Source organism: Sylvia atricapilla, chromosome 6, assembly GCF_009819655.1.
Source record: "Sylvia atricapilla isolate bSylAtr1 chromosome 6, bSylAtr1.pri, whole genome shotgun sequence".
Classification (NCBI taxonomy): domain Eukaryota; kingdom Metazoa; phylum Chordata; class Aves; order Passeriformes; family Sylviidae; genus Sylvia; species Sylvia atricapilla.
In genome coordinates this window covers 17,203,097-17,221,740 of record NC_089145.1, presented here as the reverse complement: position 1 = coordinate 17,221,740, position 18,644 = coordinate 17,203,097, and the positions used below count along the sequence as shown (strand labels likewise).

General features: G+C 37.2%; 1 protein-coding gene across 2 annotated transcripts in view; it reads right to left on the bottom strand.

The window, feature by feature from the left end:
• Positions 1–811: 811 nt before the first annotated feature.
• CHID1 (chitinase domain containing 1) overlaps positions 812–18,644 on the bottom strand; it is a 99,738-nt gene continuing 81,905 nt past the window's right edge. For both annotated transcript variants that reach the window (XM_066320960.1, XM_066320961.1), the window contains 3 exons: positions 5,363–5,443; positions 3,034–3,076; positions 812–1,060 (listed from right to left, as the gene is read on the bottom strand). In XM_066320960.1, coding sequence (XP_066177057.1) covers positions 962–1,060; positions 3,034–3,076; positions 5,363–5,443 — 223 coding nt within the window. In that variant the 3' untranslated portion in view covers positions 812–961. The remainder of the gene's footprint in view (positions 1,061–3,033; positions 3,077–5,362; positions 5,444–18,644) is intronic.

Sequence of the window (18,644 nt, the reverse complement as noted above, 5' to 3'; positions counted from 1 at the left end):
TGCAGCTGAAGAATGACAGCTTCATGCACAAAGGTGCTGATGACATTCATAATGCCTGCTAAAGTCAAGGGGTTGTCAGAGCTGCTGGGGCTCTGTCTGCTGGGGACATGGAATCCATCATGTCCATGGAATCCAGGATTACCATTAGAGGCTTTGTTGCTGAGTGTTTCATTTCCCACAAACTGGCCACTAATGCATCATGCTCTAGGGCTAAATACTGTAACTCAGACACCAAGCAGGCTAAGCAGAATAGAGAAATCACTGAGCATCTCTCCTAACAGAACTGTATCAGAAACAGGTCATAAATTGAAGTTACTGGGACTTTGAACTACTTAAGGAATTTACTAACATGACAAAACAAACAGAGCCAACAGCTTAGCTTGTCAGTGCTTGATTTTCTACCAGCTTGAGGAAAAGTCTTCTAACTTCTCCCCTCTTGACATTTTATGCACACTTACCTTACCAGAAGACAGCAAGATGCAGAGAGTTCAGCAGATTTTAAATTTGCTGGGTAAAATATGAGGGACTTATTTGTTCTCTTACTTTGGTTATTACCAGCAGCTCTTTGAGAGGTCTCCATCTTAAACTCTGATCAGATGGCATCAACTTTCCCATTTTACTTCTTGTAGGAAACATTTCAGAAAATATTTTCAACTCTGACTCCATCCTGCTGTTGATCTGTTTTCAATGACTCAGAATTCAGGTGCTTTAAGAGAAAATTCTGTGGTTTTTTTACTCTGAATTTTATCAGATACCAACAATCATGTCTGTGTGGCAAATCAAAAAAAGATTTTTTATTGGGGAAAAAGATAAAGTTTAATACTTTAAACTTTAAAATTTAATACAGATATGATATAAATTACAAAAAATGTTTTAAAAATCACCTCTCCAGGATATCCAGATTAATTGAAGGTGGAGCCTCAGTGAAGCAAATAAAGTCTTTCTCAGATCATTTCTCATTTTAAAGCAGGTCATAAAAATAGTCCAGGCCTTGTCCCAGTTCCCAGATGGATATTCCAGTGCCTAATTCTTTTGCAAGCTCCAAGCGCAACTGGATGGACTAAGAGAAAGATACATAAAGCAATCATGTCTCAGTCAGAGCTAGCAGACACTCCGTACTGCCATCTCTTCATGCCATTATCAGACCTTTTAAAAACATCTACCCTTGAACCAGCTACTGAAAAGCCTCATCTGTATTTCAACTACTCTCCGGTTAGCAAGCAATCATCCAGTCAAAGACAGTTAATTGTACCAGTTAATTCAGTGACTTAATAAAAGATTACCAGCTAAATTGACAAAATGCCACAGAAATAAATCAGATTTATGAACTATGCAAAGGACTATTCTAATTTAGGCTATCATTTCACAATGTACAGAATTTCTAACTCTTCCCAGAAATATCTCAGGGGTAAAATAAAACTTTATCACGGAAGATGATCAGAATGGTTTGTCAAATACCATCAAAATCTCCTGCCTATCCTTGCCTTTTCCCAGGACAGAGTCACAATTTGCATTTCAAAAATTCTATTTTAAAGAGATTCCTGGAGATAATAATTTAAAGTATCTTTATTTGAGCTCCAGCCACTGATTTAGAGTCAGTTTAGCCATTGGTTAACAAGGCCACAAATCACAGTCTGCCCTTTCTTTTCAGTTCATAGAAAAAAAATATTTTTCAATCTTTTGCTCTCAGGTTTTCTTATTTGAACTGCAGCACTGCAATGTTTGAACTTCTCACACTAGAGATGTGTTTAAAAATAATTTCCATGGGAAACAGAATAAATTACCCAGCATCATTAACAGATCCACTGGGCCTGGCATTCATGACTGCTTTTAACTAGTCATGAACAAACTAATTTTGAGCAACCTGTCAGTGATTATAACATTAAGGGAAAGAAAAGCATTTTTCATGAGGTAATAATAATCAGCGTTTCCCAACCAACTAGGCCAGCAAACAAATCTCAAAATATTTCATTACAAGCATGTTGAAAATGGAAAGAAAACCCATTTCCATGCATTCACCAATCACCACAGTTGAGTGGTGATCTGTTAGAGAAGAAATAATGAAAGAAATGTACAGGAATGAGTGTTCTTAACCTGGTTAGTAATGACAATGGCTGGGTGAAATCCTTCCACAAGCATAACAGCATAAGCTACCTTTTTACACCTTCACAGTGAAACTTTCTAACACTCTCAGACAGGCAGCACTAGCAAGTACATAGTTAATATCCTGAATGTGATAGTACTTCCACCTATATTAGATGAATGAGGGGTGCTTAAGAGAGCAATCCTGTCCAGGAAAACAGGGCCTTAGATCATTTCATACTAGTTTAACCATTAAAAAGAGTCTCTGGTCTCTGTAAATATGACATAGTTTCGCTACAAAAGCAATTCTCTTCCAATACTAAAAGCCAGCAGAGGTTTAACACACAGACTTCAGTTTAATTTGAGAAAATCTAAAGATAACTTCCTAGGAACTATGGCTGTAATTAACCATTTTATCCTGTATTCTGCTCGACTGGAGAGTATTGTACAGAAGGTTTCAAAACACTAAAGTATATTCCACAGAAACTGAACTGAGAAAAACAGGGTGATGCAGGCTGACAGGGAGAATTAGGTCGCTGTTACAAAGGAAAGCCAAAGTTCTCCAAGCTTCCAGCCACCATAATGAGAAGGAAAATTTCTTTGGTATCTGGTCTGAGAATCTCCTAACAACATGTCTGATAGTACATGAGCTGTGCACTTGAATAGATCCTCTCATAGCACTCATTTGTGCTGGTGTGTCTTATCTCTAGACATGCTTTATCTTCAGAGATCCCAAAACTCCATTATGCATGAGAGAAAGAACCAACCTTCTTGCACAGGCAGCTGAAGCTTTGAATCATATCAATTTACATAACATTTACATGAGGGCAAACTTCTTTCACAAAAAACTTAACTCAGTTCAACATTATCTGAAATGTATCAACAATGAAACAGGTCAAGTAAACATCTCTGTCCTCTTACAGCCCTCTGACCTGAGAAACCAGCACCTACCTTCAGTGTTGGGTAGAAGACTGCATGTTTTCCTCCCTTATTTCTGCAAAACGAGAAAACCAAACAGTCACAATGGTTTTGATAGATAACAGGATTTTAAACTAAGGCGAGAATTGAAAACCAGGTTGATCCTTTCCAAGCTTAATCATTCTGAGATTCTGTGATACTGTGAAAAGGCTGACAGTGAAAACAGAGGATCCAAGAAGAGATCTCACAACAGAGATGGTTTGATACCATATCATAGTAAACACTGAGATATTTTGTTGCAACTGGATGACAAAACTGTCAGATTGTAACAGACAGTTGTGCCGGCTAAACATGCATCTGAAAAAGATGAAGACGTTTGGCTTTCTGACGCAAACTGTGAAATTTTTATCTCCAGTTCCCTGAATTACTATCCTTCAGGCTAAATTAACTGCCAGCAGTATAGAATATACAGACAGGGCAAGCTACGCTGGGCACAAATACCAAGGTTGCATTTTAAACCCCTAGTAATGAGAAGGATGAGTTACAAGGAGTCTCACAGCGCCCCTTTACCACTTCAGCCAGGAGAAAAAGTAGAGTGCATGGACAGACCTAGAAGGAATTGCTCCTAAAATCTCACAACTTACATAAATGAATACTTGCCTGTGCACTGGGACAAGCACTCAGATTTCTGCAACTATTTGTAATAGACAGTCTCTGCCTGCTACATGAAATCATTAGCTGTGCTTTCCTTAAAGATTCATGATTTCATTTCTCAGCCACTGTGCAAGATTTCCAGGTGAGAGGCTTCACCAGGGAAGCATACATATTTCAGGCCTGGCTGCTATCCCCGTCCAAGATAATTGAACCTTTGCAAAACGAAGTGGTAACTGAAAAAGAGCTCCTTGAACAACCCTCCACTGCAGCCAGCTGAACCACACAGCTGACTGCCAAGCACAGCACAAGTAAAGTTTAGAATGATCCTCAGATAGAGTGGGCTTCACATGTCAAAAATTCCTCCAGGAAGCCCCCACACAAGAACCCCCAAAGGCTGGCTTCAAAGAAAAAAGAGGAAGTACTACTGACAAGCTATCCCTTAGCCACAAGTTCATTTTGCCGTGTAAGAAATGTGATTCGGACACGAATCCCAGAAACATGCCATTCAAACAGAGTCCTCAGAGTAACTCTGGAGAGCAAGGTTTTATCTAGTGCTCATTGTGTCTCCAACAGGATTGGACAGTAAAGATCAGTAAAACAGAGCTTCTGATTTATTCCTCTTTAGTAAACACAAAAAATGGTAATTGCTTGGTACAAAGTAATTTTGCAAGAGTACCAAATGATTAAAAATGAAGGCATACAGATCTCGGTCCTTTCATACGAACACAGAAAACAAATTAAAACACTGCTGAACAACAGATTTTTTTTTCTCATAAATAGAAGTCAGAGAAAATTACAAGCTGAGAAACACCTTGAAAATTAAACTAAAAATACAAAGGAAGGTGATTTTTAGGTTTCATTTTGTTTTTTTTTAATATTTAAAAATATTTTAAACAAGATTGTTTTGGAAATAAAGAAGTTTTGATTGTTTTTGCCAACAATCTTCTAAACAGCTTCTAAAATGTGTTTACTCTTCCTTTCAGTTGTGTGCCTTCACATTAACAATGCAATGAGTAATATACATGAGACAGCTTTGCAGAAGCAGTAGGACTTGTTTGTAACATTTTGCATATTTTGGTATGTTTGCATAAAAATAGCAAATTATCAGAGGACTAATAAGATGTTGCTGGGTTATTTATTTGAATCTATTTAAAATGGATTCTTTCTAGATCAGGAATCCTCTTGTCATTTCATGATGAACAAGGGAGGACAAAGAACATTCTCAGTTCCTTCAAAAACTTGATCTGGAAGTCACTTAGTTTTACTTCTGTTACATTTCTCTACAGTCCATTCCATCTAGTGGAAGTTTGTCACTGAAACAATCTTATAGCAGCCGTGAAGCCAGGCTCTTGTACCATGGATTTTTCTCAGACCTATTTTTGGCTGAGTTATTGGTAATCACTCGGCAGCAAACAATACTCATCTCGGAGCCTCTGATTAACTGACACTCAATAGATAACTTTGATGGATAATTTCTGAAGATGTGACTCATCAGCCTTCTCTTCTAAAGATTGTTCTACTTTATGTAATTTCATTAATCCTCTGATTTTCTCCTCTAACCCAATACACTTGTTTATGCTGCAGTTCAGTGTTGACACACAGATCACAACCAGCTGAATTTCCATTTGTTGAACTCAGTTCCATACTACAGTCACTGGCTCATGCCCAAAAATACTTCCAGAATGGTAAGTTAATAAATGTAACTCACTTTTTGTATTCAAAGTAGTGTTCAGCAATTTGTTCATCCCAGACAATTTTTGGCTTGTGTTCCTTCAGGGTTTCAATGTACCTACAAATTAAAAACACAAATATGGAATTAACTTTTCTAAGAAGCAGTTATCAAATTACGTTGCAGAAATTTCTGAAAGAGCAGTTTTACCATGTTTAGATGTTGAACACAGTATCAAAAATATCTTCTTGTTGACAACTAATTTCCTGAACCACTTTACAATTTCATGTTCACATTCTTAGAGTATTTTTTTCTAAAGTGTTGCATATAAATATCAGAAGGGAGGGTGTCAGGAGGTGGTGCCAAGCAACAGGAGAAGAGGCAATGGGCAGAAACTGATGTATAGAAGTATCCACCTGAATATGAAGAAACACTTTACTATGTGGGTGACCAAGCACTAGAACAGGTTTTCTAGAGAGGCTGTGGAGTCTCCTTCCCTGGAGATATTCAAAAGGTGTCAGAGCACAATCCTCAGTGATGTGGTCTGGAGAACCCTGCTTGAGCAGAGAACTTGGACCAGATGGCCTCCAGTGGCCCCTTTTTCATTCTGTGATTCTGTGTGACTCTGTGAATTAATTAATGTTCATTGACTGACAAATCTGCAAGGACACATGAAGGCAGTGTTTTAATATTTTACAGTCTGAAACCCATATGCCAAAGCACAGGATCTGAGGTCATCCCTAGGCTGTACACAGCTGTGTCCTCCACTATGAATGAGGCTTTTGTCATCAGGAAAGTTCCTCTGGAAAACGGGTTAGCTAATCTAAAACTGAAAATGTCAAGGAAAATTCACTGCTAAGTAATTCTGCAAATGAATTTTCCCCCTCACTGGCTTCTTGGCATTATTTTCTTGCATGGACATGGAATGACCTATCTCCCCTGACAGGAAGTGAGGATGGAGTACTACTGGTACCCAAAACCCTGCAAGGGCTGGAAGGGCTGATATGCTGTGAATTTATAGCTCATAGTATCCTCTCCATGCAGAGACAGTGTCTGCATTTCTGACTGCAAAACAGAAACGAAGCTGCTGGCTGCCACGTGTCAGAGGACCAGAAGATGGCAAGCTACTGTCAGTGACAGAGGGCCACACAGGTGTCACGCAAAAACGGAAAGTCTCATTCCCCTATCTCTTCTGCACTTTTTAACCTGAGTCTTTGGCCATCTCTTTTTGAAAAATCTACCCATCTCCCACAGCTGGTTTCATTCTTCCAATATTTTCTCTGCTTATGATAGGATTTGGATGAAAACATTTCCATCAAATCATCTTATTTCTTATTAAGAAATTTCCATCAGCCACTATCCTGACTGCATCAGTGCTGAAATTCCACCTCACTATTATACATCAAGAAACAGAGAAAAATTTTGTATTGCTTAGTTTGAAACGGATTTGTTCTCTCATTTGGTATTATTCTAAATGCAATTAGAATAGTCAGCATTGCCAGGATCATCTCTCTTTTGCAACGGCTTGCTTATTCATATATTGGTAAATTGCTTCCTACTGCTAGCAGGTTTAGAAAAGATTTTCTTTTGTCTTTATGTCAAATGAACCCACACCAGGCATGGATTTATCTAATAAGCAAACAGGGGAATGCACGAGCACGTGGAAACATGCAGAGCTCTTGCACTCTCCCTCAAACACAGATGCTCTGGAATAATGGACCTTTTCAAATTGGTAAGTTAGACCTTGGAACCTGCCCATCCCTTTTTAAGACACAAAATTTTAACTTGCCCCACTAGAAACATATGCAAAGAGACCTAGATTTGTATATTTGAAATTTAAGCACAGATTTTAACAAACTGTCCCATTCCAGAATGACAATTCTTTGGCAGTGACAGGAGACTACACTCATATAGGACATGGTACCAAGATGTTTCAGACCAGAAAACAAGAATTGCCAGCCAAGACATCCTGGCACAGAGCTTTGCTCCTGAATGTATGACTTTAGATGGGAAATCTTAGTTTTGCTTGCTAAATTCCCAACACAATTAAAGAGTGCTCAAAATACTTATGAACAAGCTCTAAAATTAGAAATGCAAGTGGAACTAATTATTATACCCTATTCTATAAAACATATATTATTATTTTAAAACTGATAAGGCATATACCACATCTAATGAGCACTCATCCTGACCACACACAGAGAATTTATTTCCTTTTCTACTGTCTCTAGGCATTTATCCCCACAGTATGTAACAGCAAAAATGAACACATTCATCTTGAAATCACATCTACAGTGATGAGACTAGATACAAATTTGAGTTGGGGAAAAAAGAAGTATTAGCCTCCAAACTGTCACTGCTATTCATTAATCTTAGGGAACCTACTTGAAACATATGAACTTGGTTTTTACGTTTCTCTGTTAAGGACAACAAAATTCCAAGCACAACGTTCCAAACAATAAGCTCTCATTTACTTCAGTTGCAACTGCACAATCAATGCTTATGAAAATCAAGCTTTTTATTTTCCAACCAGACACAAAGTTGCTGTGAAGAGCTGGGAAGAGGTGCATCAGCAAACCACATCTGTTACCCATGGGTTTTCTGTTGCCCTAACTTGGGAATAACCCATTCCCTTCTCGTAGTCATTTTCCCTTTACTTGATTCCTTCTCTTTCAGGAAAAGAAAGAAGGCAAGAACTCCAAGATAAGCCATATTATCCTACTATCTCTGTAGTATCCTACCATGTGCATAGTAAGTGGAAAGGTTCCTGTATGTAACTGCAGCAGCTCTATCACAACACACTTTTTTGATTCAAACTAATTCTTAGCAGGCACACTCAATATATTATCTCCTAGATAGGGCAGTACTTAATAAATATTTAATATGCACTGGTTTAAATAAATAAGTAATTAGAAGAACAAAATTTGCCATCACACCAACTAACACAAAGGATGTCAATGTGTCTGGGACAGCAGAATTCTAGATGAATTTTCAGGTTCTCAAAGAGAAGAAGAAAGGGGCCAGAAGCTCACCACAGCCACTTTCCTTTTTTTCCAGCCCCCACCTCTACACCTTTCAACTCATATTTATTGCTATTTTTTCATCCTTTCTTTCTAATTTATTCCTCTACTACCTCTGTGCCAGTTCACCTCAGCTTTTATGCTGCTATCCAGACTAATTCCTCATCCATCAGCTCCTAACTTACTACCTTTCTTCTATTACCAAGCTGCCTCAGCAGTTAAGAGAATGAAAAACACTGAAAACTCAGCTTTGCTGCCTTGCACTACATATTTCCTGGGAAGTTTGTGACCATTTGCAGAGCAAGTCATGCTGTTTCTGTGGTGCCAGCCTGAAACAAGGTCAACACGGGTGAAATGTCTGGATTATTGATGCCAGCCTCTACTGAAGTACCAATGCAACATTTAGAAATTCTGGATCTGCATGGATCACCAGGAATAGTAACAAAAGGCAGATGCCACCTGCATGTCCACCTTGCAAATACATGTTCTGACATAGACAAGTGCCATTCTGGCTCGCCTGAATTGCCATGCCTTTGTCAAAATGGCAAAATACCTTCCTGGTATTCAGACAAGAACTATTATGTGTGTGACAGATACTCCTGGTTACAAACACTCTGGGTTAAAACAAACGCTCCCTTCTGCAAAGTAAAGGAGAAGCCAAAGCATACATATTATGGAGTAGCTGTAAAGTCAGTCCTGCCAAATATGTGTGTCTGTGAACAGCCCTGATGTGGCTACACCCACACGCTATTGCACTTTACTGCTCCTTCAATGAACAAATAAAGGAACCAGATGAAAGGTGCTCAGGATTTATGCCTGGTGTTCCTTTCCTAAGATACTTTTCTTCCAAAACATGAAAAATGGCATGGCCCTGGAATATGTTAAGGTAAAACCCACACTCTTTTAGTCCCCCTGAAGAAGGCATTTATCTTCATGGATAATGCTTTTTTCACTGAGAATATAAAGAAACCAGTCTGTAGTATATCTTTTGCAACAAAATTTACATTCTAGGAAAAGAGATAGCTTCATATTTAATTCTTAGACTAGGATTTATTTATGAAGTTAAACTTTTTAATCTTCAGGTGTTTTGCTTTACTAGCCTTGAATCACTCTTCAACCAAAAAACTTCAGTGAAAAGGAAACTACTACTGAGCATCATTGCATTTTAATGCTCTTTTCTAACACTTTATTTTTGTCCCCAGTTCTCACATGAACAAAACTCTGATTAGAAGCAACAGGTCTCTAATCACAATGAAGGATCATTTTCTCCTGCTACAGAAAATTGAGTTTATCTTCCACTGTACCAAATTTGAGAGATTAAGCCAAAGAATAAAAATACTACTCAGCTTGAAAATCTATACACATTTTCTTTTCAGTTTTCTTCCATTACAATAGGCTTAGTTATTAAAATGTGAACCTACCAGGAATTGTATCTCCATAATTATCCACAGTGCCTATGCATGGCAACACATGTTTTAGACTCAGCTGGATAGGGCCCATCTTCCCCCTTTATAGAGAGCTGTATCTCTTAATAAATGTCAGAGAAGTCACACAGAAGGCTGCATTCTAAACCTCAAGAGTTCTGATTCCTGATGCAAAATAAAAAGAAATAGCTCCAAAACAGTTTTCACAGGAGTACTCTTAAGAACATTCTCAGTACATATCTTCCAAAAAAGTACCAGCCTATTTCCCCACTGCTCTGTGTGCATCAGGGTGTGCTGAAAACGGGCAGATAGCCATCTTCAAAACAAGATTTTTCAGAGGGGTTATATACAAAACCAGTAAGTCAAACTCCCTTTTATATGTTTAATTTTAGCTACCTTGACACTTGTCATTTAAGGGTCTTTTTAATTACTTCCTTTTAGGTGAGACAAAATGTCAAGATACAATACAGTCTAGAGAAATTTTTTAAAAAAATATTTTAAAAGTGGGAATTTTTTGACCTTCTCAGGTTCTTAGAAGATAATTTCTAAAAAACAAATGCAAAAATTCTGAATATCCTGAATGATTTAGTCATGAAACTAACAGTTTTGATAAAAGTTGCCTTCAATAATAATAAATAAAAACACAAAAGGAAAAAAATTTGAAAAAGAAAAAAGATTTTATGCAGATTTTGAGTTGTCACTCACTCAGTCCCTAAAACTGCAGCTTGAAAAGGCAGAGATGCCCTGCAGTTTAACAATCTTTAGATATTAGCCTTTAAAATAGTTTTGAAAGCATGCATAAATTTATGAAAAGCCTAGCAGAGTCATTAACAGCATAATGTTATATGTGTGTGTATATATATATATACACAGCATTACATAGTGCAGTAAAAAAGGTCAGCAACAGACTGAACAATTAAACTTTCACCACACTGGTTCCATCAGGATCACTTAAGCACCTTTTTACTCATCTCCTCTCTCCACTCAATAACACCATATTTACAATTTATAGGCTTCCAGCTTTAAAAGGTGGTAATGTTGCATAGCACCATATCCCTTGCTTGCACATCAAAGAATTCAGATATTTATTAAAGAAAATCCCACAAGTTCTTTCAAAAGCAAATAGGTTATCCAGGAAAAAGACAGCTACTATGTACGTTCTAGAGAATCAAAAGAATGCAGTAACACTGAAACAATTTTTACTCTGAAGATTTATGCATCTGAGAGGAGTGGAGAGCACAATATAAGCCTGTGTACAGGGTATATTATTAAAAAATGATTCTGTTAAGGTCTTGAGATTATTTAATGTAAAAGAACTTATAAACAGTTTGAAGAGAGAAATCAATCAGTTAGCTATTAAAATATCCAAGTAGCAGCCTAGAAATCTATAAGCAAGCATCATCTTTCTCTAGTAATCTCTGTTGCTGCCTGAACCTTGCTCTGGAGGTTTTAAAAGGCAGTAAGAATATTTTTACTATTTTAATAGTAACAGGTTTCCAACACAGTAGTTTTTCTGGGTGTATTGCTTTCAATAAATTTTTTAATCATTCTCACTGATTTCTTCACAGTATTTCATTACTGACTTGACAGATGACACTTTTCAGCACTTCCACACCAACCTCACACAAACTCCCTGACCTTGTACCTTCTGCCATGATGTACCAGTGCAGTGAAAACAAGCAGAACCTCAGTGACATTTCTACCATTACTCTGGGCTCTTCAAAAGAGCACCTTGTTCAGCATTCCCAAAGTAATTTGGAAACAATAATACTTTGCTGGACACAACTGCAGAGAGACAGAAAATTATTCCTAATTTACAGATCTCAGGAGACACAGTAGACAATGTCAGGCTTTTCAGAAGCATCCCCATCTCAAGAACAATGAGCATTAAAACCTTCTGGTGCTTTACTGTGGCTACAGAAGAAAACATAAACATTCCATATTTTTATGTATAGAGCTTTACATGTTAATAGTTATTATCATTTAACTTCACAGAGGTTTTACAGAGACACCCACCTGAGTTTACACAGTGGTACACTGGCAAATTATCCATGGGAATACCAAGTACAGCTGAAAGCAATGCAGTGCAGGCTGCATTTCTCAATATAACCCAAATGGTGGTTCTTTACCAAAAAAAGACCCCACAAAGTTACAGTTAGATATTAATCTATGAATAGAATAATGACACACGGCAGAAAGGTGTGAACATTTATCTGTGTATTTAAGATTCTAACTTAAGCTGATGGATATGAGAGGAACATATGAAAATCTCTAAAGAAAACAAGAGCTTGATTTCTAAGTAAAAAACTGTTTTTTAGACAATGAGGACACAGATAGAGGCAGAAGGTTTGCATATCTGTTTGTGTGCCTTCAGTAACAAAATTGCTGTTCAGCAGAATGACTGTTTGTAAAGAAAACTGAAAACATGTATTGTTGAGAAGCCAACATGTGATTCTTTCCTCAGTTGGGGTCAAACCACTGCACTGACATTGCAGAAGCTTAATGCCCATCCCTCATAGAAGAAAGACAGGTCCTAATAGATTCCTATAAGGCAAGGTACCATCAAGAAACAGTAAAAGTATTAGTGCTTCCTAGACCATACATAAAAGCTTACATTCTGCTCCAGCTCACCCAATAATCTGCCTCAGTACAGAATCTGAGACAAGACAGAGTGTCTCTGCTTAAAAATACTTCTCAACATGATGAAAACTAATGTTTGTTTATCCCTACAGGCGTGTTTCAAGAACCAGCAGGTTCACCCTAAAAATAAAATCTCTGAAGATAAAACTGCTAGTTTAAGGGCCCATTTCCCGAAATGTTTAAGTAACACTCAATTGAGGTTGAAGCATTTTCAGATTCATTACTCCAAGTAAAATACTGTGCTCCATTCTTCTTAAAACTGACATAATAAGCACTGCATCTGAAAAAAATGAGGCTATATATCTTTGGATGTGAGGCTGAGCAAAGTTCAGATCTACTAATATATCTGCTGCTCAGCTTCAGCTGTAAATAAGAAAAACTAAAATTATGCTACTCCTGTTGTGTGTCAGATTTGCTTTGTTGGGGTTTCTTTTACTCACATCATAAAAACTTTACAGACTTTCTTCTTGTTCAAAGTATACAAATCAGCTCTACTTACACAATGCTACACAGATCAGTGATAAAAACTGTTATACTGGATTTGGAGCCTGGTCAGATTCAGTTAATCCTAGTTGAGTGCATAGGAGATGAAGTTTGATCCACTCCAGTATGAAAATGAATTTTGATTGCAAACTCAACTACTTTGGTATTCTTAATTCCTCCATACCTCCTTCATTAAAAAGGTACATATTTAAAAAATCACATTTCTTTTCCATCTCTTCTAAAAGGTCAGATGATCTTAATGCAATTAAATAGCACTCCTAGCTCTTTCAGTTGTTTCCTGCATCTCTCTTCAACCATTCCTGAATTTAAATCATCCCAACACAACACAAGGTCAATAGCAATGTCATCCAGCAGATTTAAGAAACACAAAAGCCAGCAGGAACGTTTTCCTGCTGGCTTTTCCTCTTTTCCTCACCCTGTGTCAGGAAAGGAGCAGTGCAGTTCTTCCTCCAAGCCTCCACCTCAGGCCTGTCTCACCTGGGACCTGTGCCAGGCAGGTGCTCATGCTCTTTTTCCAGAAGGTTGCTAAGATGCCCTGGTTGAGCTCCATGCAGGGGAAAGGACACAATTGGTAGCAAAGGAGAAATGAAGGGAACATGCATTGGGTGCAAGCAGCAGAAGGCACCAAGGATGGGGACAAGGACACAACTGAAGAGGAAGATCTGCTCCCAAGTGACTTAAGGCAGGCAGAGCACAAAATCTGCAGACTGCAAGACTGTGGGGATGTAAAACTGACCCAGGTCAGCAACTGCCTTAGGAATGAAATGCTGCCTCCGTTGTCTCTCCAAAAACAGAAGAAATCATTTAGGTCAGACAGAAGCAGAGCTGTCCGCAAGGAACCAGAACTTCAGACAATGAAATAAACTAACTACAGTAGGAGACTGTACCCTGAAAAAGCTGATCACTATTTGGATTCCATCTGCTTCACAAGATGCTGAGAATGAGACACAGAAAAGCATCTGCACTTCCAAGTAGCCTCAGAAGGAAGTTCAGGTTCCTTAGCTGACAATCACATCAGGCCTACAATTTTCACTACTATCATCTGTGAGTGGTTTGGCTGCTTAAAGAAACGCCATCAAAGGTATTGGCCAAAGGAGGACTTGAACACCAAACACCTTCTATAAAATAAAAGAATCACAGCTCAGGGATAGTTTTTTGGCATGTAGGAGTTACAGAAGCACAGTAATAAATTTAAGTCATCAAGCCCAATACAGCAGATAGTTTCATGTGAAAGAAATGATAAATTCCATCCTTGGCAGAGAGGATTGTATCTAGGGAAGTTAACTATGCTAAAGGAAAATCTATGGCAGAGCAGTAAATTCTCCAAACCTCCAGTGTCCCATGAAGATATGAACGATGTACTCTTTTCCATCTATTGGGACCAAGTTAAGTGAAGAACAAAGAACACTGCTGCTGACTTTTGAGTTAATTTTTCATACTTGGCAGAGGGATCTTTCTCCTCTCAACTGACTGTGTACACCAAACAGAACTTACGTAAGACTTTCAGACTTTGTTTTTTGAAAAGACAGAATGATGACAAATTCATGCAAATGAGTATTAATCTCTCATAAAAAATGCAAATCTCAGAGGGTTAATACATTTTTAACATGCCTTAAAATAATCTGGATATCACACAATTCCTCATTTTTTGGCATGACTTGAATTGAAGATAGGTTATGAAGTTATAAACTATCTTTTAACCAATGAGAGTACGAGTTTTTGCCCTTTTAAGAAACTATCTTTCTCAGGGCAGTTAAGTAAATATTTGAGAACATGAATTTTAGATCCCTTGATATTTAGTTAAACTACTGCATATTCATGTGACAGTGTTCAGTTTTAAAGAAAAGCCTGGCACTTTTCATCACAAAAAAACAGCAGAACATCTCCCATATCTTTGCCATAACTCCAAAAAATATCTGTATATTCTTATCTATTTAGTTTCTCCTGAACACACATACCTGCCTTTGAAAAAATTTGTTAAAATTAGGACTAAAGTATAAAGCAAGAAGAAATATCCATGAACTTATTTAAAATTATTTCCAAAATAGCTGTTACTTAAATCAAACAGTAACACTTGGATTGCTAATCAAGGGACAAAATGATAGCCACCACATTTTTCCCCCTTGAAATTAACTGGAAATTTCAAAATGCAATGCTATTTACCTCCAGTGGGCATATATATATATAATATTTTTTAATCTTTAATTAAACAGCACTTATAGCATTAATCCTCACAAAAGATCTTTGGTTGGCTGAAGAAACTGTTGGTTTAAAGGAAGAATGAAAAGGGCATTATACTCAGCATATATGGGATCTGTGTACATCTAAATTTTGTTAACATCTGGAGAAGTTGTAAAATAAATTCTTTTGCTGTGCTTGAATGACAGAAGTTTGGTTTTTGCAATTATTTAAGCAAATTCAGACTGTAAATGTTGACGAATTATGCTAGTACAGTGCTAAAGGTAGAACAGTCAGGCATTTCTGTCTCCCAAGTTGTTCCATATGCAAACATATTAAAGTGCAATAACACTTCCAAAACACTATCACTTTGCAGTACCTACACAAGCCATCCAACACATGGAGCAATCATCAGTACAGCCATGTAATCAATACAAGAAGAATGTTTTTTAAACACTTACTAACTGTAAAGCTAAGCAAGTTAAATATTAACATTATGATATGCATGTAAGAAAGGCAAATCCAGAAAGTTGAAAGCAAGATTAAACAGCGAAAAATACTGCAAAGGATCAATTACTAAAAGCATAGCAGATGAGAGATGGATACAATGTGGGATGAAGAAACATATTTTTCTTTTTTTTTTTTTCTTTTTTTTTTTTTTTTTTTTTTTTTAAGCACAATTTAGAAACAACTGTTGGGGAAAGAAGCTTTCATTTTTGTTTTTTCTCCTGATTTCATCAGTGAACATGGCTTCTCTCAAAGGCTCAGGGAAAACATCTGATTGCTTTAATTTAAAAAAAAAACAACTGTTTCTGTTGAATTATGTCTGACAAGATTCTGAAAGGTTCATACCCACAAACAAGTCAACTTTTCTACCTTAAGGCAGGCCCTGAGGGGAGAGGTAAAGCTCTACTTTTCATTGCAAAGAGCTATTTCAAAACCATATGGCAGAGGTGCCACTTGGGAATAACTCCCTGTGCCCCACATACCTAATTAACACGAGCTCCTGCTACAGTGGCATGCACAGAGAAGAGGAATGAGTGACCTTGTTAGGTGAAGACACACAAAAAGAGGATGAGAGCAATGCTCGGAGATGAAGAGAAACAGATGGGACTGTCAGCTGTAGAACTGTGAAGCCCTACAATGCAAGAGTACGGGTAACATGGGGAATAGTGCTTGGGTTAGACAAAACAGTTCTGACTGCAGTCACCAGAAGACTTACTGACCTACACTGGGGATTGGAAGGGCTTTTGTAGTGTGGTATTTTAGTTGTACTTACTTCTACATGGAGTGGAGGGCTGTAATCTGTTCCCCTCTCCCTCGGCATTGCAGCTACTCCTGTAAGTGCCAGTACTGCTTTACACACTTTGTAGTCTACAGCACAACTACTGCACCACTTCAGAAACTCTTCAATTTCAATTCCCCACCCTCTCAGGATGGCACAGTTTTCTCTCAAAGTAAACAACCATTACTGCCACATAATGGATTCTGTACTCAGCATCAAAAATGCTTGGTGATCAATTCCAGAAGTCTTGAAGAGAAATAAAAATTACCTCCTCACACCATGGAAAAAGTGCAGGCTCCTATCTTAACAAGGCTCTAATTCCATAACTGAGATTGTTTGAACTTGCTTGGCTGACTGATTTGGGAACTTGCTGATTTGAAATCCCAAATATTATGTTAGAAATTTTTTCTCTCCCACAAAGCTCTACGTTTGTTGGGTATGACGGCCGCTGTCTTTGATCAAATTCTCAGAAAGTTTTCATAGAGAAGACCAAACTTGGAGGAAAATAACTTGCTGCAACACATGATTGACAGCCAGAATACAGAGAAATGCCTGAAAAGTCCAAAATGCATTTTATTGGGCCATTTGTCTATGTGGACAGGGCTAAATACATCACATGTACATGTAACAGATTTCCTAAGCCGACAAGAACAAAAAAAAAAAAAGAAAAAACCATGATTGAGGACAAGAGGTAATTTTAATCCATAAATATTTCCAAGCAAGGAACAGCAATTCAAATACGCTGGATACTTTTTCGGCTCCTGGGGAATGAAGAGATAGATTACTAGATCTATTAATTTATATTCACGAAACATATTCCAATTACAAGTAGTTTCTGACCCTTTCTGGCCCCACAGCCATTGCAAGAACCTCTTTAATTACTTGCCTTTTTTGCAATAAAATACAATTAAGCAGCACTAATTATCTGACACAAGATATTTTAAGTATGGAAGAGGCTAACCAGTTGCTATAACAACATCATTTAAAGAACTTGACTGGCAGATAGTACATATTCTTCTCCTATGGCAGAACAGTTTTGTTCTGCACCTTCACTTTCAAACATATCATCTTTATTCTAATTTATACCTACAACAAAATAAGAACATATTGAATAGAAGAGTGCTGAAAGGATTCACAAAACCATCACATTGTCACAGCATTTCACACTGTTGGATAATGGATAAATATTGAGGAATTACGACAGAGGTGGGAAGACCATGGATTAAAATAAAAAACCTGTGTGGAAACAAGGTCCTCTTCTGAGTACAGAAGTCTGGGATAATATGAATTAAACTAGACAGAAGCAATACCAATCCAGTCAATAATGATGGGGATTTTTGAATGAAAGAACAGTGCCTTATCCCTAAATGGATAACTAAAGATGCCATGATGTATAATTACTTCTTCAGAAATACTGCAACACCATTATAAAAAAAAAATTAGAAAAAAAAAATCAAGTTAAATATGCATAAATTATAACAACTCTTTAGATTTCTTTATGTCATTCCCGATAATCTCCATTGTGTTCACCAAAGGGTCACAGAGAGAAAGGAAGACTAAGAAATTACCAAGTTGGCATAAATATATTACATGACAGAACTGGGTAACTTCAGGAGCACTTTTCTCAGTCTTACTGATAATGTAGATTATACTGTTCACCACATGAACTTAGTCAATCACTCAGATTCAAGTCTTATTTTTAAAACAATGAAAAGCTGAGTAATTCAAAGGGAATTCAGAAAGGTGCTGAATTTTTAGAGATACAAAAACATCATTCTGTAAAGAATTGGTTCTATAATTTTGAGTGCAGGAAGACAACATATGGGCTTCACAGAACCAGAGGCACTGTTTCATTCCAGCCAATTTATGCTCTTCATAATAAAATACAAGTAACATCTACAAGTTTTCTTACTTTTTCATATGAGTTACCAGATACTCAAAATTAAATTTAAAACTAACATAAGGTAATTATATTATTACCCAGAGTCTAAATAATTTCTTGAAAAAAGTCAGCTCTAATAATCAAAATTGATGGAAATAACTAGGATTTTATAGCTCTATTATCTGTCTCTAACCACAAATAGAACAGTAGGAAAAAATTTTTGACTGATGTCTGTTATTCACCTTCACCACCAAAACTTCTTTCTTGATGACATCTTTAGCAAGTGAAACCAACCTGTGAATCAAGCCAAGACTCACAAGTTCTTTAGAATGTCACATACACTCCCACCATTTTGTCAGTATCGAATCAATGGTATCTCTCCTTCCTT